This window comes from Ranitomeya imitator, chromosome 3 (genome assembly GCF_032444005.1).
Source record: "Ranitomeya imitator isolate aRanImi1 chromosome 3, aRanImi1.pri, whole genome shotgun sequence".
Taxonomy (NCBI): domain Eukaryota; kingdom Metazoa; phylum Chordata; class Amphibia; order Anura; family Dendrobatidae; genus Ranitomeya; species Ranitomeya imitator.
In genome coordinates this window covers 268,047,339-268,071,066 of record NC_091284.1, presented here as the reverse complement: position 1 = coordinate 268,071,066, position 23,728 = coordinate 268,047,339, and the positions used below count along the sequence as shown (strand labels likewise).

The 23,728-nt window shown below is 47.1% G+C and overlaps 1 protein-coding gene across 1 annotated transcript in view; it reads left to right on the top strand.

Moving 5' to 3' along the window:
• Positions 1–23,728, top strand: part of SLC30A2 (solute carrier family 30 member 2) — an 89,391-nt gene that overhangs the window by 23,870 nt on the left and 41,793 nt on the right. Inside the window, exon 2 of the mRNA XM_069756454.1 lies at positions 11,072–11,286. Coding sequence (XP_069612555.1) covers positions 11,072–11,286 — 215 coding nt within the window. The remainder of the gene's footprint in view (positions 1–11,071; positions 11,287–23,728) is intronic.

Sequence of the window (23,728 nt, the reverse complement as noted above, 5' to 3'; positions counted from 1 at the left end):
GAGGGCTCTTCCCAGGATTCCCTTACCAAACCAAGGAGTCCCCGGACTTGCCTGTCGAACAGGAGCTCGAAGGGGGAGAACCCCGTCGAGGCTTGCGGAACCTCTCGGTAAGCAAACAGCAGATGTGGGAGGTACCACTCCCAGTCACGTCCCTGGGACTCGACCAACATTTTTAGCATCTGTTTGAGGGTACCGTTGAAGCGCTCACACAAACTATTGGTTTGGGGATGATATGCGCTCGATACAAGACGCCGCATCTGCATTTTCATTCAGAGAGCCTCCATTAGGCGAGATATGAATTGAGTCCCCTGGTCGGTAAGCATCTCCCTGGGAAATCCTACTCGAGAAAAGATGGCCAACAGGGCATCCACCACCTTATCTGCCCTAATTGAGGTGAGAGCCACTGCCTCTGGATACTGGGTAGCATAGTCTACCACAGTAAGGACGAAATGGTTTCCAGAGCTCCTGGGTATGGCCACTGGTCCCACAATGTCCACAGCAATCCTCCGTAAAGTCTCCTCTATCACTGGCAAAGAGATACCGGGAGCTTTGGGAGCAGGCCCTGACTTTCCCACTCTTTGACACGTGATACAGGAGCACCAGTAGTTTGTCACATCTGCCCCCATTTTGGGCTAATAGAAGTGTTGAGACAGCCGGGCCTTAGTTTTACTGACCCCCAGGTGTCCAAGTGGAATCTCATGGGCAATCCATAACAACTCATCCCTAAATTGGTAGGGTACGACCAGCTGTCTCTCCCTCAACCACTCCTGTTGGGGTTTACAGGGAACTACATTCATGGCCAAAAGTACTAACACCCCTGCAATTCTGTCAAATACTAATTTTCTTCCTGAAAATGATTGCAAACACAAATTTGGTATTATTATCTTCATTTAATTTGTCTTAAATCAAAAAACATGAAAGAGAAGTAAGCAAAAAGCAAAACATTGATCATTTCACACAAAACTCCAAAAATGGGCCAGACAAAAGTATTGGCACCCTCAGCCTAATACTTGGTTGCACAATCTTAAGCCAAAATAACTGCGACCAACCGCTTCCGGTAACCATCAATGAGTTTCACAAATTATTTGGTATTATCTTCATTTAATTTGTCTTAAATGAAAAGACACAAAAAGAATTGTCCTAAAGCCAAATTGGATATAATTCCACACCAAGCATAAAAAAGGGGGTGGACAAAAGTATTGGCACTGTTCGAAAAATCATGTGATGCTTCTCTAATTTGTGTAATTAACAGCACCTGTAATTTACCTGTGGCACCTAACAGGTGTTGGCAATAACTAAACCACACTTGCAGCCAGTTGACATGGATTAAAGTTGACTCCACCTCTGTCCTGTGTCCATGTGTGTACCACATTGAGCATAGAGAAAAGAAAGAAGACCAAAGAACTGTCTGAGGACTTGAGAAACCAAATTGTGAGGAAGCATGAGCAATCTCAAGGCTACAAGTCCATCTCCAAAGACCTGAATGTTCCTGTGTCTACCATGCGCAGTGTCATCAAGAAGTTTAAAGCCCATGGCACTGTGGCTAACCTCCCTAGATGTGGACGGAAAATAAAAATTGACAAGAGATTTCAACGCAAGATTGTGCAGATGTTGGATAAAGAACCTCGACTTAAGGTACTGTCACACTAGACGATATCGCTAGCGATCCGTGACGTTGCAGCGTCCTCGCTAGCGATATCGTCCAGTGTGACAGGCAGCAGCGATCAGGCCCCTGCTGGGAGATCGCTGGTCGGGGAAGAAAGTCCAGAACTTTATTTCGTCGCTGGACTCCCCGTAGACATCGCTGAATCGGCGTGTGTGACACCGATTCAGCGATGTCTTCACTGGTAACCAGGGTAAACATCGGGTAACTAAGCGCAGGGCCGCGCTTAGTAACCCGATGTTTACCCTGGTTACCATCCTAAAAAGTAAAAAAACAAACAGTACATACTTACCTACAGCCGTCTGTCCTCCAGCGCTGTGCTCTGCTCTCCTCCTGCTCTGGCTGTGAGCGTCGGTCAGCCGGAAAGCAGAGCGGTGACGTCACCGCTCTGCTTTCTGGCTGCCCGGCGCTCACAGCCAGACCAGAGAAGCAGAGCGCCGAGGACAGACAGCGATAGGTAAGTATGTAGCGTTTGTTTTTTTACTTTTTAGGATGGTAACCAGGGTAAACATCGGGTTACTAAGCGCGGCCCTGCACTTAGTTACCCGATGTTTACCCTGGTTACCGGGGACCTCGGGATCGTTGGTCGCTGGAGAGCTGTCTGTGTGACACCTCTCCAGCGACCAAACAGCGACGCTGCAGCGATCCGGATCGTTGTCGGTATCGCTGCAGCGTCGCTATGTGTGACGGTACCTTAACATCCAAACAAGTTCAAGCTGCCCTGCAGTCCGAGGGTACAAAAGTGTCAACCCGTACTATCCGTCGGTGTCTGAATGAAAAGGGACTGTATGATAGGAGACCCAGGAAGACCCCACTTCTTACCCCGAGACATAAAAAAGCCGGGCTGGAGTTTGCCAAAACTTACCTAAAAAAGCCTTAAGTGTTTTGGAAGAATGTTCTCTGGTCAGATGAGACAAAAGTAGAGCTTTTTGGGCAAAGGCATCAACATAGAGTTTACAGGAGAAAAAAAGAGGCATTCAAAGAAAAGAACACGGTCCCTACAGTCAAACATGACGGAAGTTTCCTGATGTTTTGGGGTTGCTTTGCTGCCTCTGGCACTGGACTGCTTGACCGTGTGCATGGCTTTATGAAGTCTGAAGACTACCAACACATTTTGCAGCATAAAGTAGGGCCCAGTGTGAGAAAATTGGGTCTCTCTCAGAGGTCATGTGTCTTCCAGCAGGACAATGACCCAAAACACACTTGAAAAAGCACTAGAAAATGGTTTGAGAGAAAGCACTGGAGACTTCTAAGGTGGCCAGCTGTTGTGAAATCTGTTTTCGAACTCCCTCCTGTGGTCATGAATGGTACTTGGCGAGTTCTGTCCATGGACTCCCTCTGGTGGCTGTGAGTGGAGCTGCTGCTTCTGAGGTTCCTTCCACAGGTGACGTAGTTTATTCTTTGGCTGGCTGCTCTATTTAACTCCACTCAGATCGTTACTCCATGCCAGCTGTCAATGTTCTTGTACTGGTTCAGTTCGCTCTTGGATCTTTCTGGTGACCTGTCTACTCCAGCAGAAGCTAAGTCCCTGCTAGTTAATTATTTGTTCATTGTTTCCTTGTCCAGTTGGCTATCATGATTTTGCCTTGCTAGCTGGAAGCTCTGGGATGCAGAGTGGCACCTCCGCACCGTGAGTCGGTGCGGTGGTCTTTTTGCATACTCTGCGTGGTCTTTTGTATTTTTTTGTGCTGACCGCAAAGATACCTTTCCTATCCTCAGTCTGTTTAGTAAGTCTGGCCTTCCTTTGCTGAAACCTGTTTCATTTCTGTGTTTGTGACTTTCATCTTAACTCACAGTCAATATATGTGGGGGGCTGCCTTTTCCTTTGGGGAATTTCTCTGAGGCAAGGTAGGCTTTATTTCTCTAGTAGCCTTCCACGACAGCCACCAGGAGGTTGTCTCCATTCCCTAATGGGGGACAGGAAGCACGAGGTTAAAAACCCCTCTCACCTCCCATTAACCAGTGTCTTTCCTGTCCCCCATGGGGCATGGAGAGGTTCCTGGTGCGCTGCTGCGGCGGCTCTAGCAGTGTACCTGAATTCATTTTCTTGCCGGGCACTTACGGTCGGGCTCCCCGCGGCTTCCTCCTGCGCTGTGCCTCCCGTCTCCTCCGGATTCTGGGACCGCGTTCCCGGTCCTCCTGCGTCCTCTTGCGGGGACAAAGCTGGCCGGTGAGCCCACCCGGAGGCCTCCCTGAGCTCTCCAGCGTCTCCTGTTATGGCTGGCAATCAGGCAACACAGCGTGCAGTAATCAGCGCACATACAGAGATCTGGCAATAACCAAAAACAATAGGACGAGCTCTGAGACGTGGAATTTCTGTAGACTGCAGTACCTGATCTATCCTCACACAACTATAAGCAGCAGTGGATTGCGCCTATAACTACCTATGCAACTCGACACTGCCTGAGGAGCTGACTAGCCTGCAGATAGAAATACAAGCCTGACTTACCTCAGAGAAATACCCCAAAGGAATAGGCAGCCCCCCACATATAATGACTGTTAGCAAGATGAAAAGACAAACGTAGGAATGAAATAGATTCAGCAAAGTGAGGCCCGATATTCTAGACAGAGCGAGGATAGCAAAGAGAACTATGCAGTCTACAAAAAACCCTAAAACGAAAACCACGCAAAGGGGCAAAAAGACCCACCGTGCCGAACTAACAGCACGGCGGTGCACCCCTTTGCTTCTCAGAGCTTCCAGCAAAAGAAAATAGCAAGCTGGACAGAAATAACAGAAAACAAACTAGAAGCACTTATCTAGCAGAGCAGCAGGCCCAAGGAAAGATGCAGTAGCTCAGATCCAACACTGGAACATTGACAAGGAGCAAGGAAGACAGACTCAGGTGGAGCTAAATAGCAAGGCAGCCAACGAGCTCACCAAAACACCTGAGGGAGGAAGCCCAGAGACTGCAATACCACTTGTGACCACAGAAGTGAACTCAGCCACAGAATTCACAACAGTCTCCCCCCTCCAGCGCACGCTGTTCGGCGACCCGGAAGTCAGGTGGCGCTCCACTTCCGGGTCGGCGCTCCTGTACAGGAGCGACACAAGTCCAGAGCAATGGATCATCGAACGGCATGCGAGGCACGCTGCATCCTCGCACGCCTGCCTGGGACTGCGGAGGGGGAGGGGCGGCTAATTGCCACGCGCTGGTGCAGCTTATTTTCTATATAAGCTGCGAAGACGTCTCAGGTAAGCCTGCTGTACGCATGGACTCGTCTTGCCCTGCAGCTGCAGAGCCCAGCGCTCCTCAAGCCCTAGTAAGTACGGCAGAGGGGGTCCCATTTACAGGTACATTTTTTAATATACCTTTTCTTACACGGCTTCCTCTCTCATTGCAGGGAGTCAAGCCTCGCCCTAAAAACATTACCAAGCGCAAATGTGCTACCTGTAATGCAAAAATGCCACCAGATTGGGAGAAAAAGTTATGCCAACCTTGTACGGATAAAATCGTCAGAGCGGAACACCCTTCTTTGATTGATGAAATTCGCTCCTTGGTTAGGCAGGAGGTTCAAACCTCTTTGGCCACACTCGCTCCACCGCCACCACCATCCTCACCTGGTCCATCACTCCCCAAAAAGAGAAAAATCCAGGAGTATTCGGAGTCAGTCTGAGGGGTCTTATACGTCTTCCTCTGTCAAATGGGAAGATGCGTTACCCCATAAATCTGTGGAAATTAGGAAATACCTTTTTTCCTCTGAATATATTGAGGAATTGGTATCTGCTGTGAGGAACACCATGGGGCTAAAAGAGGAATCAGTTCCTCAGTCTATACAAGACTAACTGTTCGGTATACATACTGAAAAACAACCCGGGTTCCCCGTCCATAATAGCATAATTGATCTGATTAATAATGAATGGGAATTGCCCGAGAAACGGCTAACAACGCCTCCAGATTTTAAGCATCGGTTTCCTCTTGATGAGGACTCAATAAAATGGAACATCCCAAAAATTGATGTCCAAGTGGCTAGAGTGGCTAAAAAGACGGCTCTGCCGTTCCAGGATTCCTCCCAATTAAAAGACCCTTTGGATAGGAAGATTGAGAGCCTTCTCAAAAAGTCCTGGGAAACGTCTACCTCAGCCCTCAGATTCAATATAGCATCCACCTGCGTGGCCCGCTCTCTCTTCCGTTGGATAGAAGAGTTAGAAAGCCACATCTCTCAGGGTACCCCAAGAGAGGAGGTACTGGACTCTTTGCCTATCTTGCACAGAGCAACAGGTTTCCTTGCAGATGCCTTACTGGACTCTATCCGGGTAGCCGCCAGATCCTTGGTCCAGACAAATTCAGCCAGAAGAGCTCTCTGGTTAAAAATGTGGAGCGGAGACGTTACGTCAAAAATAAAACTATGTTCTATTCCCTTTAAAGGTGACTACGTGTTTGGGCCCTCCTTAGATGATATCTTAGAGAAAGCCACAGACCGAAAGAAAACCCTTCCTGAACAGAGGCCTCCTAGGAAGCGTTTTTTTCGACCCTCCCAGCCCCAGCCCTCCCAGGGTAGAGGGAAAGGAAAAACAGGGAGGTGGAGTTATGCTAAGGGGAAGCCTAAAAACATCCTTATTCCCCAACAAACACAAGAAAAGCAATGACTCCGATCCGGTGGGGGGGAGGCTTTCGAACTTCGTTCACAGTTGGCAGAATATCTCCAACAGCCCCTGGGTGGTGAGTTATCCAACAGGGTCTGCTGATAGTTCGATGCGCCTCCTCCCAGGATCTTAAGAGTCACCTCCCTGTCATCTCGGGAGACTCAAAAGTCGATGATGGCCGGAAAACAGGACTTGCTAAACTCAAGAGCTATTTCCATGGTCCCGGTGAACGAGCAGGGGGAAGGACACTATTCCCGTATCTTCATGATAAATAAAGCCTTCCGAGCAATCTCGGATTATAATAAATCTGAAAGCTCTCAACAAATACATAACCTACCGCAAGTTCAAGATGGAGTCAGTAAAAACAGCCATCCCTCTAATAGCTCCTCATTCATATATGGCAACAATAGACCTCAAGGATGCCTATTTCCATATTCCAATACATCCTCGCCACAGGAAATACCTGAGATTTGCGGTCCAATTCAACCAAAAAAATCTTACATTTTCAATACAATGTTCTCCCCTTCGGGATCTCCTCAGCCCCAAGGGTGTTTTCCAGAGTCATGGCGGAAGCAGTAGCCCATATCAGGAGCCAAGACATCGCTATAGTCCCGTACTTGGACGACCTGTTAATAATTGGTCCTTCCGCCGAAGTTCTCAATCAGAGAATTTCCAAAACTCTGAACATCTTACAGGGTTTGGGTTGGATTCCAAATCTAAAAAAGTCTCAGCTATCACCATCAAAGGTGAGGAAATTCCTTGGAGTCCTCTTGGATTCAGAAGGTCAAAAATCCTTCCTACCAGAGGAACATCGGATAAGTCTAATCTCCAAGGTCTCACACTTCAGAAAACAACGTTCTCCGACCTTACGAGCTGCGATGTCTCTTCTGGGATCGATGACGGCCTGTATACAATCAGTCCAGTGGGCTCAGAGCCACTCCAGAGTTCTGCAGGCACACATCTTAGGGAACTGGAACGGGAATCCAAATTCCCTAAACAGAAGAGTTTACACTCCAGGGAAGGTAAAAGCCTCGTTAACCTGGTGGGCGATCCAATCAAACCTACTGAAGGGAGTAGACTGGGTGCAAGATCCGCTGATTACGGTGACAACAGACGCCAGTCAAAAAGGTAGGGGAGCAGTGGTCTCGCAAATCCCATTCCAGGGTCACTGGAATCAGAAAGAAAGCTCCGGTTCCTCCAACTCCAGAGAATTGTTGGCAGTGGAGAGGGCCCTTCTGACAGCCAGCAGTCTCATTATAGGTCAACATGTCAGAGTTTACTCGGACAGCCTGACCCTTTTCATCCTAATATTTCACAAATATTGAATTTTTTACAAAAAGGATTAGAGTTGGGGCTGAAGCCAAGTACCTTGAAAGTTCAAGTGTCAGCCTTGAGTTCCGTCTTCGATCAGGACCTTGCGGGTCATCGTTGGATAAAGAGATTTATGGTCGCAGCATCAAGACATTGTCCAAGAAAACAAATTTTCGTGCCATTTTGGGACTTAAACATAGTTCTAAAAGGTCTTACGGCTCCTCCATTTGAGCCATTATCCTCTTGTTCCTCGCAACTTCTGTCCTGCAAGACGGCCTTCTTGGTTGCAATCTCTACCGCAAGACGAGTGGGGGAAATACAAGCCCTTTCAGTAAGAGAGCCTTATCTTACCATAAGGGATGACTCCGTAGTATTCCGTCCAGATCCTTGTTTCCTACCGAAGGTAGTATCAGAATTTCATCGATCACAGGATATAGTCCTCCCATCGTTTTGTCACAATCCTTCAAATCCGGAAGAACACAGATTCCATACTTTGGACGTACGACGTATAGTGTTATACTACTTAGAATATACTAAATCGTTTAGAATTGACAAAAATCTCTTCGTTCATCTTTCTGGCAGAAACAAAGGCAAGAAGGTAGCGAAGAGTACCATTGCCAACTGGATAAAAAAGGCCATTTCTGAAGCATACCTAACTCAGAATATTGCTGTTCCTGCGGGCCTAAAAGCTCATTCCACCAGATCTACTTCTGTCTCTTGGACTGAAAGGGCTGGCGCTTCATCGGAGCAGATTTGCAGGGCAGCAACATGGTCTTCTCTACACACATTTACTAAGCATTATAGATTGGACTTCTGGTCCAATTGGGATCTTGCTTTTGGCCGAAAGGTTCTTCAAGCTGTGGTCCCGCCCTAAATACAGAATTGGTTGGCATTCCTCCTGGTGGCTGTCGTGGAAGGCTACTAGAGAAAATAGAATTATTCTTACCGTTAATTCGGTTTCTAGGAGCCTTCCACGACCGCATTAATTCCCTCCCGATGTTCTTGGATATTTTTTCTGAGAACCTAAAGGTAACCGGTGCTATGGGTTCAGTTGTAAGTCACTGGTTAATGGGAGGTGGGAGGGGTTTTTAACCTCTTGTGCTTCCTGTCCCCCATTAGGGAATGGAGACAACCTCCTGGTGGCTGTCGTGGAAGGCTCCTAGAAACCGAATTAACGGTAAGAATAATTCTATTTTTCTATCTTTAGGGCTAGTTAGCTCTTAGGCTGTGAAGAGGCGTCTAGGTCGTGTTAGGTACGCTCCACGGCTATTTCTAGTTGTGTGATAGGATTAGGGGTTGCGGTCAGCAGAGCTCCCACTTCCCAGAGCTTGTCCTGAGTGAGTTTAACCATCAGGTCGTTCCAGGTGCTCTTAACCACCAGGTCCATAACAGCCAGCAATGAGTCCAGACCTGAATCCCATAGAACACCTGTGGAGAGATCTAAAAATGGCAGTTTGGAGAAGGCACCCTTCAAATATCAGGGACCTGGAGCAGTTTGCCAAAAAAGAATGGTCTAAAATTCCAGCAGAGCATTGTAAGAAACTCATTGATGGTTACCAGAAGCGGTTGGTCGCAGTTATTTTGGCTAAAGGTTGTGCAACCAAGTATTAGGCTGAGGGTGCCAATACTTTTGTCTGGCCCATTTTTGGAGTTTTGTGTGAAATGATCAATGTTTTGCTTTTTGCTTCATTCTCTTTCATGTTTTTTCATTTAAGGCAAATTAAATGAAGATAATAATACCAAAGAATTTGTGATAGCAATCATTTTCAAGAAGAAACTGAGTATTATCTGACAGAATTGCAGGGGTGTCAATACTTTTGACCATGACTGTATTCCTCTGGCTGAGGAGGGTCCAGAAGGCAGGGTGTTACTTGCGTTCTGGGCACTCTGACTGCAGGTGACAGCAGCTTTATAGGCCATCTCCCCAGGAAATAACAATCTCATCTGCCTGCCTGGCCATGGGTACTACCTCCCCATCCTCCCCTATTGCCTCAGGAGCAGTGCTGATTATGGGGCAGCTACCATCAGTCAGGTCATTTTCCTTTGACATTGGTCAGTTTCACAGCATCACCTGCTTCATGGTTCCCACGCTTCTCCCCATCCCCCCCCCCTAGCACTGATGCTTGCTCATTTTAGGGGGTGCTCAGCAATATCACCCAGCTGCGTGGCATGGCTGAGCCCTCCTGTACCTCCAGATACATCATTATCAGGTAAAGCATTGACATTCACATAATTAACATTACCATCAGTATCAAACATCCTCCTCAAATCAGTCCCCAACAAAATGTTTGTGGGTAGGTTTTCGGACACCCCCCATTTCCTTCACCCCACTCTCGACACCCCAATCGATTAAAAACCTGGGCCATCAGCAAGGGACAGCGGACGCCCCCAATTCCAGTGACAGTCAGGGTTTTCCCCATGATAATCTCTTCAATCAAGGTAATCCAGTGCAGGTTGGATGAGGGATCATTCGGCCCCAGTGTCCTTGAGGCCTACAGTGACAGTGCCCCCCACGATGTCAGACTGAATTTTCACAAGCCCTTCCCACTGGCCAACCCTAAAAAGAACTGCTGCATTAGGCCCTGGGGCCCCCCCCCGGCTCTTCTGCTTCTCCAGACAAGTGGCACTGAGGTGTCCAGTCTGTATGCAGAAATAACACTTGTGGGGATCAGGTGTAGGCCTGACGTTGGCAAAGGGAGCTAATACTCCGAATGGTCGGCTGGCAGGGGCAGGTAGGGTGGTCTATGGCTTACCCCTTTTCCAGCTCGTGATGACCAGCTTCCGCACCTTCGGTTTACGATTGGCCTCATAGGTGTCGGCAATCTTTGCTGCTTTATCCGCCTCTTTTGGCTCCCAATCCATCACGAACTGTCGCACCTTAGCCGGACAAAGATGTAGGAACTGGTCTCTCAACATCTGGTCCTTTAGCTGCTCAAAGGTGGTCACTGACTGTCCTTGGACCCGCTGCTCAGTGTCAAATACCACTGTCAGAGATTGACAGAAGCATTTAACAGGTTAATGGGCTCCACTTTCATCTGTTGGAGGCAGATGATGGCTGAAGGATTCTAAGGTAGGCACACGATATACAGTGTACGTTTTTGTATGTCATGTAGGGGTTAATGTCTATGCATGGTCTGGAAGTGGTCAAACAAGCAGTCTGCTCTTAACGATGCGCATTGAAGAAACTATAATGGATCGCACAGTTCTTGGCAGTTCGAGTCGTGTTTGCTAGGAAGTTGCGTTGCTGTGAATAATCTTTTGAGCAGCACAAAAGATAATTTCACCCAGTAAATTAGTGTTTTGCTCATTCATCGGGTGATGGAAAGCCTATTTTAAAATGCAGAATTACCGTGAAATGAGCCATCTTGGTTTCTTGGTTTCTGTTAGTGTTTTTTGTGGCTCCTGTATACAAGTAACGTTCACTAATACTCCACTCGCTAAAAGAAGCCATGCTTTTTGGTTGCTCATCTGTGTTCTGTTTTTTTTTTATGACCTCTTCTTGTATTTGCTAGGTTGTACTCTGGCGTTTTGGGCAAAGACTTCCATAACCAAATGTTTGCATATATGTCGGATCTAAATGGCATTGAATTGGGTAACCATGGGAAGAAGCACTGCCACTCCAACAGAGCACAGGATGAGTGGCACAGCACTGAAAAGGAACGTGCTCGAAGGAAACTTTATGTGGCATCGGCAGTGTGTCTGCTGTTCATGATCGGAGAGGTTATAGGTAGGAGAACCATAACCGTGTGAATTATTTCCGATAATACTGGAATTCCAGTCACTGAAATCAATCTTTAAAAGCCACTGATGATGTCAAGCTGGCCATAGCAATAAGATACACCCTGTATTCACATCTGTTGAGAGATCGTTTTAACTCATCCAATCCTTTTAATTTTTTTTCTTAATTTAGCAGAAATAAGTGCCAGATGTATCTGCCGACAAACTGTCCAACTTTTTTTTTTTTTTTTTTTTAGAGAAGTGACATTATTTGTTCATAACAGTTGAAAGGATGCACATGGACCCATAGTGTGAATGGGTACATGAGGCTTGATATGGTAGCTGTTTGAGAGGGATAGCTATTGGTGACAAAACAGTTGTATATGTGTATTGTACATCTTAGTGGGGTTTACAGCCACTTTAACCCCTTCCCAACCTGTGACACAGCATATGCGTCATGAAAGTCGGTGCCAATCCGACTTGTGACGCATATGCTGTGTCACAGAATGATCGCGTCCCTGCAGATCGGGTGAAAGGGTTAACTCCAATTTCACCCGATCTGCAGGGACAGGGGGCGTGGTACTTCAGCCCAGGGGGGTGGCTTCGATCGCTCTGATTGGCGGTTTCAGTTTCAACAGCCAATCAGAGCAATTTGTAATATTTCACCTATGAAAAGTGGTGAAATATTACAATCCAGCCATGGCCGATGCTGCAATATCATCGGCCATGGCTGGAAACACTGATCTGCCCCCCGCCACCGCCACCGATCTCCTCCCCAGTCCTCCGTTCTGTCCCGTACTGTGGTCCGCTCCTGTCTGCTCACCACCATCCTCCTGTCCGCCCCCCGTGCTCCGATCCCACCCCCTCATACTTACCAAGCCTCCCGGTGTCCGTCCGTCTTCTCCATGGGCTCCGCCATCTTCCAAAATGGCAGGCGCATGCGCAGTGCGCCCGCCGAATCTGCCGGCAGATTCGTTCCAGGTACATTTTGATCACTGTGATCAAACTAAAGAAAAAAGTAAATGAACCCCCCACCCCCCCTTTATCACCCCCATAGGTAGGGACAATAATAAAAATTATATATATATATATATATATATATATATATATATATATATATATATATATATATATATATATATATATATATATATATATATATATATATATATTACTCGAGTATAAGCTGACCCCCCTAATTTTGCCACAAAAAACTGGGAAAACTTATTGACTCGAGTATAAGCCTAGGGTGGAAAATGCAGCAGCTACCGGTGAATTTCGAAAATAAAAATAGATGCTCCATACCGTTCATTATTGCCCCATAAGATGCTCCATATAAAGCTGTGCCACATATATTGCTGCATACCGTTCATTATTGCCCCATAGATGCTCTGTATAAAGCTGTGCCACATATAATGCTCCATATTGTTCATTATTGCCCCATAGATGCTCCATATAAAGCTGTGCCATATATAATGCTCCATACTCTTCATTATTGCCCCATAGATGTGCCATATAAAGCTGTGCCATATAGTGCTCTGCACTGTTCATTATTGCCCCATAGATGTGCCATAGAAAGCTTTGCCATATAGTGCTCTGCACCGTTCATTATTGCCCCATAGATGTGACATCTAAAACTGTGCCATATAGTGCTCTGCACCGTTCATTATTGCCCCATAGATGTGCAATAGAAAGCTGTGCTACCGGTATACTGTATATAATGCTGCGGCTGCTGCAATTAAAAAAAAAAAAAAAAAAAAAAATGCCATACTCTCCTCTCTTGCTTGCAGCTCCTCAGCGTCCCATCCCAGCGTCTCTCCGCACTGACTGTTCAGGCAGAGGGTGCCGAGCACACTATATGCGTCATCGCGCCCTCTGACCTGCACAGTCACTGCAAGAGGACGCGAAGACAGAGCGGCGCCCGGCGTGTGGAACGTGGACAGGTGAATATGTAATACTTAGCTGCTCCCGGCGTCCCGCTCCTGCTCCTTCTCCCGGGCAGCTGGTCTCCGGGTGCCGCAGCCTCTTCCTCTATCAGCAGTCACCGTTACCGATCATTAGAGAAATAAATATGCGGCTCCACCTCTATGGGAGTGGAGTCCATATTCATTTCTCTAATGAGCGGTCCGACGTGACCGCTGTACAGGGGAAGAGCTGCGGCACCCGAAGACCGTGGGACTGCAGGGACAGCGCCAGGAGCCCCGGAAGCAGGTAAGTATTCCTCAGCCCTCTCTCCCCCTCACCCGCCGACCCCACCGCCGACCGTGACTCTAGTATAAGCCGAGAGGGGCACTTTCAGCACAATCTCTGAAAATCTCAGCTTTTACTCGAATGAATATATATATATATATATATATTACACACTGAGATTTTCAGAGATTGGGCTGAAAGTGCCCCTCTCGGCTTATACTCGAGTCACGGTGGGCGGCAGGGTCGGCGGGTGAGGGGGAGAGGGCGCTGAGGCATACTCACCTAGTCCCGGCGCTCCTGACGACGCCCCTGCCTGTCACACTGTCTCCGGGTCCCGCAGCTGTTCCCCTGTTCAGCGGTCACGTGGGACCGCTCATTAGAGAAATGAATATGGACTCCACTCCCATAGGGGTGGAGCCACATATTCATTCCTCTGAGCGGTGCCAGTGACCGCTGACAGGAAGCGCTGCGGCACCCGAAGACAGTGTGACAGGCAGGGGCAGCGTCAGGAGCGGCGGGACTAGGTGAGTATTTTATATTCACCTGTCCGCGTTCCACCCGCTGGGCGCCGCTCTGTCTTCGCGTCCTCTTGCAGTGACTGTTCAGGTCAGAGGGTGCGATGACGCATATAGTGTGCGCGCCGCCCTCTGCCTGATCAGTCAGTGCAGAGAGACGCCGGGACGAGACGCCGGGAGCTGCAAGCAAGAGAGGTGAGTATGGCTTTTTTTTTTTTTTCTATTATTGCAGCAGCAATGGCACAGCTTTATACGGAGCATCTATGGGGCAAAAATGAACGGTGCAGAGCACTATATGGCACAGCTATGGGGCAATAATGAACGGTGCAGAGCACTATATGGCACAGCTATGGGGCAATAATGAGCGGTGCAGAGCACTATATGGCACAGCTATGGGGCAATAATGAACGGTGCAGGGCACTATATGGCACAGCTATGGGGCAATAATGAATGGTGCAGAGCACTATATGGCACAGCTATGGGGCAATAATGAACGGTGCAGAGCACTATATAGCACAGCTATGGGGCAATAATGAACGGTGCAGAGCACTATATGGCACACCTTTCTATGGTACATCTATGGGGCAATAATGAACGGTGCAGAGCACTATATGGCACAGCTATGGGGCCATAATGAACGGTATGGAGCATCTATTTTTATTTTTTAAATTCACCGGTAGCTGCTGCATTTTCCACCCTAGGCTTATACTTGAGTCAATAAGTTTTCCCAGTTTTTTTTTGTGGCAAAATTAGGGGGGTCGGCTTACACTCGGGTCGGCTTATACTCGAGTATATACGTATATATATATTTTTTTTCCCCGTCTCCCATGACAGCACACCTGAGAGGGATCCACCCAGTCGGGACAGGAAACCTACTGAAATAAAAGGGCGGTACCTCTCCCTCGCTTCAATTGGGTTTCCTGTCCTGATGGGAACCCTTGTGCTGAATCTCGGCGGTATTTTGCTTGAAGATTTCCACTCACCCACTCCTGTCCCGGCACTTGAAGGGCAGGCAGGGCGCCTGTATGCCGGCCTTCAGGATGCTGGAAGCGCCGTTCGCAGATCTTGCGGGCTCTTGCAGGCGTCAGGCCAGCACAGTCCGGACTCTTGGGGCCATTCTGTGTCTGCCATGCCGCTCTCTCCCCCTCTGGGTGACTTCCGGGTGCGCGGCTGACGTTGCGCGCAAGGCACGCTGGGAATGGGCATGCTTGCGTGAAGTCAGAGCGGCGCGCCGGATCCAAGATGGCGGTGCCCATGGTCCGGACGCCGGAGACGATGAGGCTTCCCGGAGGTATGCAGGAGGGGGAGAGGAGCATAAACGGATACCGGAAGAGGTGGGGAGCACTACAGATTACCCTTTATTTAAGGGTGAAGTTACACAGGAACGTCGCTCACTTCTATACAGCTTTCCAGAGATGGAGGATCGTATGGAGCAGCAGCAGCCATTGCTGCAGCAGCAAGAGCCCTTATCAGGTGATGCACCTGATCACCAACGTGCTAAGAAAAGTAGCGGCAATCGTCCTAGCCGGACGTCACAGGACTCTTCAGCTTCCAGGAACGTTGTTCGTGCTCCCAGTCAGCCTCAGAATCCGGTAGCCTTCTTGGTCAGCGGGTGGTGAGTGATCTACGTGAATGTCACCCTGGTGGTAATGGGCTACATTTTCTGTTTACTTGGCAGGCGCCGAGGAAGGCTAGCACCAAGTCAAAGCATAAGGAATGTGCCCTCTGTAGAGTTCCGTTGGCAGTCCAGTGGCAGAAGAGTCTTTGTGTAGATTGCATCCAAAAGACTATTCAGGAAAAGGCCCCTGACTTTGCCTTTAGTCTTAGTTCAATAATCAGAGCGGAAGTACAAGGCTCTGTAAAAGCAGCTCTTAAGAAAAAGGGTAGTAAAAACCCGGAACCGGTTTCTGTTTCCGAGGTTTCTCAGTCTGACGAGGAATGTCAGGAGGGAACCATCATCTCCCTTCTCTTCCTCCTTCCATGTCCTCTGGCTCCTCTTCAGATAGCGATGTTGGGGGGCCGTCCGTGCTTTCTAACTGAGAACACGGATAAGTTAATAAAAGCTGTCAGAGCGTCAATGGGCCTAAAAGATGAAAAAGCGGCCAAATCCCTGGAGGTCATTATGTTTGGGGGTTTAGAGGAAAAAAGAAAGCGTACTTTCCCAGTTAACTCCAAAGTAAAAGCCCTTATAGAGAAGGAATGGAAGAAGCCGGAGAAATCGGGTAATCTACCCTCGGCTTCTAAAAGACGTTACCCCTTTGAACAGAAAGATTCGGAGACGTGGGATAAGGTTCAAAAAATTGATGGTGCGGTAGCTAGATCATCTAAAAAGTTCTCTTCCCTTAGAAGACTCTGGCGTGTTAAGGATTCCCTTAGACAAAAAAGTGGACGGATTCCTAAGACACACCTGGGAAGCAACCGCAGGGGGTTTAAAACCGGCGATTGCGGGGACTTGTGTCGCACGCTCCCTTATAGTCTGGCTACAGCAGATAGAGGAGCAATTGAAATCTAAAGCTCCAAGGGAAGAAATCTTATCCAATATAACTATGGCTAAAGGAGCAGCAGCCTTTATAGCAGATTCTTCAGCAAACTTTGTGAGGCTAGCAGCTAGAGCAGCAAGTTTATCCAATGCGGCTAGACGTGCTCTCTGGTTGAAGGGGTGCCCGGGGGACTTACCCTCGAAGAATAGACTTTGTTCCATACCGTGTGACGGCCATTTCCTCTTTGGTCAAAAACTTGAAGACCTTTTGGAGAAAGCAGGAGATGGGGGGAAAAAGGGTTTTCATCGCTTTCCGGTGGACATTAGAAGACCTTATTTTCGGAGGAGGAAATTTAGTAGAGGCCGCCCCCCCCCAGGAGATAGGAGGAATTGGGACTCCAGAGACAGAAAAGGATCTGGATACATGTTTAACCCCTTCAAGTCACGGCCCTTTTTCGTTTTTGCGTTTTCATTTTTCACTTCCCTCCTTCTCAGAGCCATAACTTTTTTTATTTTTCCGTCAAATTGGTCATGTGAGGGCTTTTTTTTTGCGGGACGAGTTGTACTTTTGAACGACACCATTGGTTTTACCATGTCTTTTACTAGAAAATGGGAAAAAAATTCCAAGTGCGGTGAAATTGCAAAAAAAGTGCAATCCCACACTTGTTTTTTGTTTGGCTTTTTTGCTAGGTTCATTAAATGCTAAAACTAACCTGCCATTGTGATTCTCTAGGTCATTACAAGTTAATAGACATCTAACACGTCTAGGTTATTTTTTATCGAAGTGGTGAAAAAAAATTCCAAACTTTGCTTAAAAAAAAAAAAAAAAGTGCCATTTTCCGATACCTGAAGCGTCTCCATTTTTCGTGATCTGGGGTCAGGTGAGGGCTTATTTTTTGCGTTCCGAGCTGACGTTTTTAATGATACCATTTCGGTGCAGATACGTTCTTTTGATCGCTCGTTATTGCATTTTAGTGCAATGTCACGGCGACCAAAAAAACGTAATTCTGGCGTTTCAAATTTTTTTTCTCGCTACGCTGTTTAGCGATCAGGTTAATGCTTTTTTTTTATTGATCGGGCGATTCTGAACGAGGCGATACCAAATACGTGTAGGTTTTTTTTTTTTAAATTGTTTTATTTAGGATGGGGCGAAAGGGGGGTGATTTAAACTTTTATATTTTTTATATTTTTTTCATATTTTTAAAAACATTTTTTTTTTTTACTTGTGCCATGCTTCAATAGCCTCCATAGGAGGCTAGAAGCTGGCATAGCCTGATCGGCTCTGCTACATAGCAGTGATCATCAGATCGCTGCTATGTAGCAAAAAATGCAGGTGTGCTGTGAGCGCCGACCACAGGGGAGGGGCTCACAGCAGGCCTGCATCAGTAACCATAGAGGTCTCGAGGACCTCTATGGTTACCTTCCTGATGCATCGCCGACCCCCGATCATGTGACGGGGCGGCGATGACATCATTTCCAGCCGGAAGCGCCGGTTAAATGCCGCTGTCTGCGTTTGACAGGTTAATAGCGGCGGGTGAATAGCGATTTCACCCGCCGCTATTGCGCGCACATGTCAGCTGTACAAAACAGCTGACATGTCGCGACTTTGATGGGGAGACACGACATGCGCCGTACTATTACTGCGCATGTCGTGAAAGGGTTAAGGGTCCCTCGACATCAGCTAAAAAGCCTCCCAATGATGCCAGGCCAGAGGTGGGGGGGGGGGGAAGAATTTCATCCATTTTCCCAGCCTGGGTAAATATCTCCCCCAGTCAGTGGACACTGAAGGTTGTCAAGGACGGCCTAAAAATAGATTTTGTTTATCCACCGCGACAGACTTTTGTGTTAACATCCCAAAGAAAAACCCCGGAAGAACAGCTAGCCTTGGAAGCAGAGGTATTGGAGCTGGTGTCAAAGCGAGTTCTGGTAGAAGTCGTGGGGGAAGAGGAGGGAAAAGGTTTTTATTCCCCTCCTTTTTTTTTTTTTTTTTTTTTTTTTTAATACGAAAACCAGACGGGTCACTAAGAACTATTGTCAATTTAAAAAATCTCAATCAGTCGGTAGTGAACTGCTCCTTCAAAATGGAGTCTGTAAATACAGCGATAAAACTCTTGTTCCCAAATTGCTTCATGGCAGCTATAGACTTAAAGGACGCCTACTACCATGTCCCAATCCATCTGGACTACCAAAAATTTATAAGAGTAGCAGTTTATGTCCAAGGAAGTCTCAGGCACTATCAATACGCTGCCCTCCCATTCAGCCTGTCAATAGCGCCAAGAATATTCACCAAGCTAATGTCAGAGGTCATGTCCTTCCTCCGTTCTCGGAATGTGGTTATAGTTCCGTATCTAGACGACTTCCTTATAATAGGGAATTCAGCAGCACACTGCTTCGCACAAATAAGAGGTCACGGCAATGCTAGAGGTGTTGGGGTGGAAAATAAATCTCACCAAATCAAGGTTGACGCCGGAGTTAGTTCAGTCCTTTCTGGGCTTAGTTCTGGACTCCAGGCGTCAGCTTTGTCTCCTACCAGAAAACAAATTGGTCAAAATTCAAAATCTTGTGGAGTCGGCAATTCAACACCCTGTAATGACACTGAGGAAGGCAATGTCCCTGTTGAGTTCTCTGACATCCTGTATACCCGCAGTGAGATGGGCGCAGTTTCATCTAAGACAGTTACAGTGGGAGGTCCTGTCAGCACAAAAGTGGTTAAAAGGGCATTTAGAGGGGAAGCTACTCCTTTCATTGGAGGTAACAGATTCCCTAAAATGGTGGGCAGTAAAAGATCATTTGGCGTCGGGTGTCCAGTGGGTAACTCCGATAGAGCAGGTCATCACCACAGACGGTACAGGATAGGGGGATCATTTAGGAACTCTCTCAGTTCAGGGATCGTGGCCCCGACTGGAATCACAGCAGGCGTCCAATTTAAGAGAATTATGGGCTGTAGAGAAAGCTATAAAACATTTCCTTCCTATCCTTCAGGGTCACCATACCAGAGTCATGTCAGACAATCACTCAGTGGTGGCGTATATCAACCACCAAGGGGGGACGAGATCCCCCTTCCCTTATGAAGTCAGCGTCTGTCCTACAACTAGCAGAGCACCACCTACTATCCCTCTCTGCTCTTCACATAAAGGGAGTCGAGAATACGAAAGCTGACTACCTAAGTCGCAAGACACTGAGACAGGGAGAGTGGTCGTTGAATCCCCAGGTGTTGGCATACATGTAATAGATTTATTTGCCACTCTGAACAACATGAAAGTGGAGAGTTTCTGTTCGTTAGACCCGAGAGAGAAACCTTTTGCAGTGGATGCTCTTCAAATTCAATGAAAATTCAGTCTTGCTTATGTTTTTCCACCAATAGCGATGATTCCGGCAGTGGTAAGGAAGATCAGAATGGAGCAGGCGAGGGTAATTTTGATTGCTCCATTTTGGCCGAAAAGACCTTGGCTTTCCCTCCTAAGACAGATGTCAATAACCGATCCATGGATTCTGCCAGAAATTCCGGACTTGCTTACCCAGGGTCCAATATGCCACTCTCAGGTGAAGGGCTTCCATCTTGCAGCCTGGAATTTGAGAGGGCGTTACTGAGTAGGCAGGGGTTTTCACCAGGGTTAGTCTCCACCTTGTTGAAAAGTTGAAAACCGGTCACATCAAGAATTTATGGTAGAACATGGAAAAAGTTTTTGGATTTTTCAGGGCAACCTTTGGGGGACGAGGCTCCTATAGATACTATTTTAGAATTTTTACAAACTGGTTTACAACTAGGGTTGGCAACTAATACGCTCAAAGTATAAGTGTCGGCATTAGGAGCCTTGTATAATTGTAATCTGGCCTCCAATAGGTGGGTGTCCCACTTTATAAAATCTTGTAGTAGGTCTAGACCAGTCCAGTGGTAATTCAGAGGGTTCCCCCGTGGGATTTGAATCTGGTGTTAGAGGCTCTAACTAGAACTCCATTTGAACCTTTACAGGAATCATCGGTAAAAATACTCACTCTTAAAACAGTACTTCTGGTAGCATTGATGCAGCACCCCAGAGATCTGGTCGTTGCAGTAACGTCGCTCTGCCACTAAGGGGAGTGATGGTACATCTGATGGCACTAAAGGAGTTCTTCTGACCAGGTATCATCAGCACACATTACACTTCACACTCCGGCCACTAGGGGGAGCAAAAGGTTTTATTTATTAGGCCACTCCTCACACTGGTAAAACTAGGGGTTGGATAGGAAGTTAGAGAGAAGCTGACTGGGTTTTGTCCAGGCAACATCCCGTGGCAGGGGGTATTGCGGGGAAGATTCAGGGGGGTCCCTGTCAGGCGTGGGAACCTGGCAGGTACCTAGCGACTAGAACAGAACGTTACGGAACCGCGCCTGCACCACCCGCGGCGGTATCCTAAGAAAGAGACACGAAGCGAAGGATATTGTGGACAGTGAGAAACGAGATCAAGCACAAAGTAGGAGTCGTGCCCGGAGAACGGCAACATCCTACTGAGGCGCGTAGCCGGTGGCCGGAACACCGAGGAAATAACTGACTCTATGCCTTACTTCAAACTCCGCAGGACAGTTAATTATAGGTTGGCTGTCTACCTTACATCACCTAAGCAGACATAGGGGGCAACGCGTGGAGAGGGGCGTCTCTAGGGTCCCGGAAGAACTCCGAGCCTACCCGTCAAACGGGTGCGTCCTAGCCATAACATACCTGGGGGACGGAGAACTAGAAAGAACTGGAACGAATTAGAAAGAACGAGCATAGAAGTTGTGAAGACTATCCCGAATGCTCAGCAGGGAAGCACTAGAACACACAGGCGCTAGTGGTAGGCAACGATTTCCACCTGCAAAGGGAACTCTGGATGTGCCTTCGGACCGGCCGGTCTCAGACAGCCCTGTTAACTGTGCTCTGGATTGTGGATCCTGAAGTCTTCAGTAAAGAGACTGCAACCTTGTGTCCTCGTTATTGTCTGCACCTCACACCATCACCATCCACCTTACTGGGAAGCCCTGGGGACATACTTCACATGTGGGAAGGTACACCATCTAGCTGCCATCACATCACCTCAGTGGACCCCAAGCAGCGTCGGTCACCCTGAACGAACACTACAGGTGGCGTCACCAAACCTTGACAGACTCGTATCACCTTTCATTGGACGCCCCTTAGCAGGGTCACGGACCGGGTCCAGCCACCGTGACATCCCCAGAACTGAGCCAGCAGAGGACCGGTACCGAGTAACCCGCGGCCCTGTGTCTGGGGGCGCCCGTAGGGTGAGTGACTTGCAAGCCATGTCTATCTCCCCTCCTTACACGCAAATATTTGATGACAGAGTAGTAGTCAGACCAGATCCAGCATATCTGCTGAAAGTGGTACTAAAGTTCCATAGGAGTCAAGAAATTGTATTACCCTCTTCTTGTGATAATCCTAAGAACCCAGGGGAAGAGAAATTTCATACACTGGATGTAAGAAGAGCTATTTTGCAGTACATATCTTTGACTAGTCAGTGGAGGAAGGATCCGTCCCTATTTGTAGCTTTCCAGGGTAGTAGGAAGAGATATGGGGTATCCAAAGGTACTATTGCTAGGTGGATTAGGGAGGCTATTACCTTATCCTATGCTTCACGTGGTGCCCCGATCCCTGAAGGCATCAAGGCTCACTCCACCAGAGCATTCTATATGGCACAGTTTTATATGGAGCATCTATGGGGCAATAATGAACGGTGCAGAGCATTATATATGGCACAGCTTCATTATGGCCCCATAGATGCTCCATATAAACGGTGCAGAGCATTCTATGTGGCACAGTTTTATATGGAGCATCTATGGGGCCATAATGAACGGTGCAGAGCATTATATGTGGCACAGCTTTCTATGGAACATCTATGGGGCCATAATGAACGATGCAGAGCATTATATGGGGCACAGCTTTATATGGACAATCTATGGGGCAATAATGAACGGTATTGAGCGGTCACAGTTACCGCTCATTTTCAGTCATGAATATGTGGCTCCACCTCTATGGGAGGTGGAGCCGCATATTCATGACTGTAATGAGCGATACCATGTGACTGCTCAATACAGGAAGAAGATGCAGTGCTGGAAGAAGCAGGGACCGCGCCGGAGCAGGTAAGTATAATTAGACAGCCCCCGCTCCCCCTCCCTTGCCGACCCCCGGGTATGACTCGAGTATAAACCGAGAGGGGGACTTTCAGCCCAAAAAAATGGGCTGAAAATCTCAGCTCATACTCGAGTATATACGGTAAATGTTCATTTTTTTCCTTCCATGTTGCTTCTGCTGCTGTAAAGCACCTGAAGGGTTAATAAACTTCTTGAATGTGGTTTTGAGTACCTTGAGGGGTGCAGTTTTTAGAATGGTGTCACTTTTGGGTATTTTCAGCCATATAGACCCCTCAAACTGACTTCAAATGTGAGGTGGTCCCTAAAAAAAAAAAAAAAATGGTTTTGGAAATTTTGTTGTATAAATAAGAAATCGCTGGTCAAATTTTAACCCTTATAACTTCCTAGCAAAAAAAATGTTTCCAAAATTGTGCTGATGTAAAGTAGACATGTGGGTAATGTTATTTATTAACTATTTTGTGTCACATAACTCTCGTTTAACAGAATAAAAATTTGAAATTTTAAAAATTTTAGCCAAATTTCCATTTTTTTTTCACAAATAAACGCAAAAATTATCGACCTAAATTTACCACTAACATGAAGCCCAATATGTCACGAAAAAAGAATTTCAGAACCGCTAGGATCCGTTGAAGCTTTCCTGAGTTATTACCTCATAAAGGGACACTGGTCAGAATTGCAAAAAACGGCCAGGTCATTAAGGTCAAAATAGGCTGGGTCATGAAGGGGTTAATAATAGGATGCCATAAGGTTATATTGGTTGGACATGCATGCTTTGATGTATGGCCATTATCAAATGGCACAGTGCTATCAATTAATTTTTAGTTACTAGTTTCTGACCTATAATGTTGCTGTTTTTCCTCATGTGTAATGCCTCTAGCTGAAGAGCCTCGTGTTTAACCCCTTCATGTCCCAGCTTGTTTTGACCTTAATGAACTGGCCATTTTTTGCAATTCTGACCACTGTCCCTTTATGAGGTAATAACTCTGGAACGCTTCAAAGGATCCTAGCGATTCTCAGATTCTTTTTATGTGACATATTGGGCTTCATGTTAGTGGTAAATTTAGGTTGATAATTTTTGCGTTTAATTGTGAAAAAATTGGAAATTTGGTAAAAAATTTGAAAATTTCTTAACTTTCAAATTT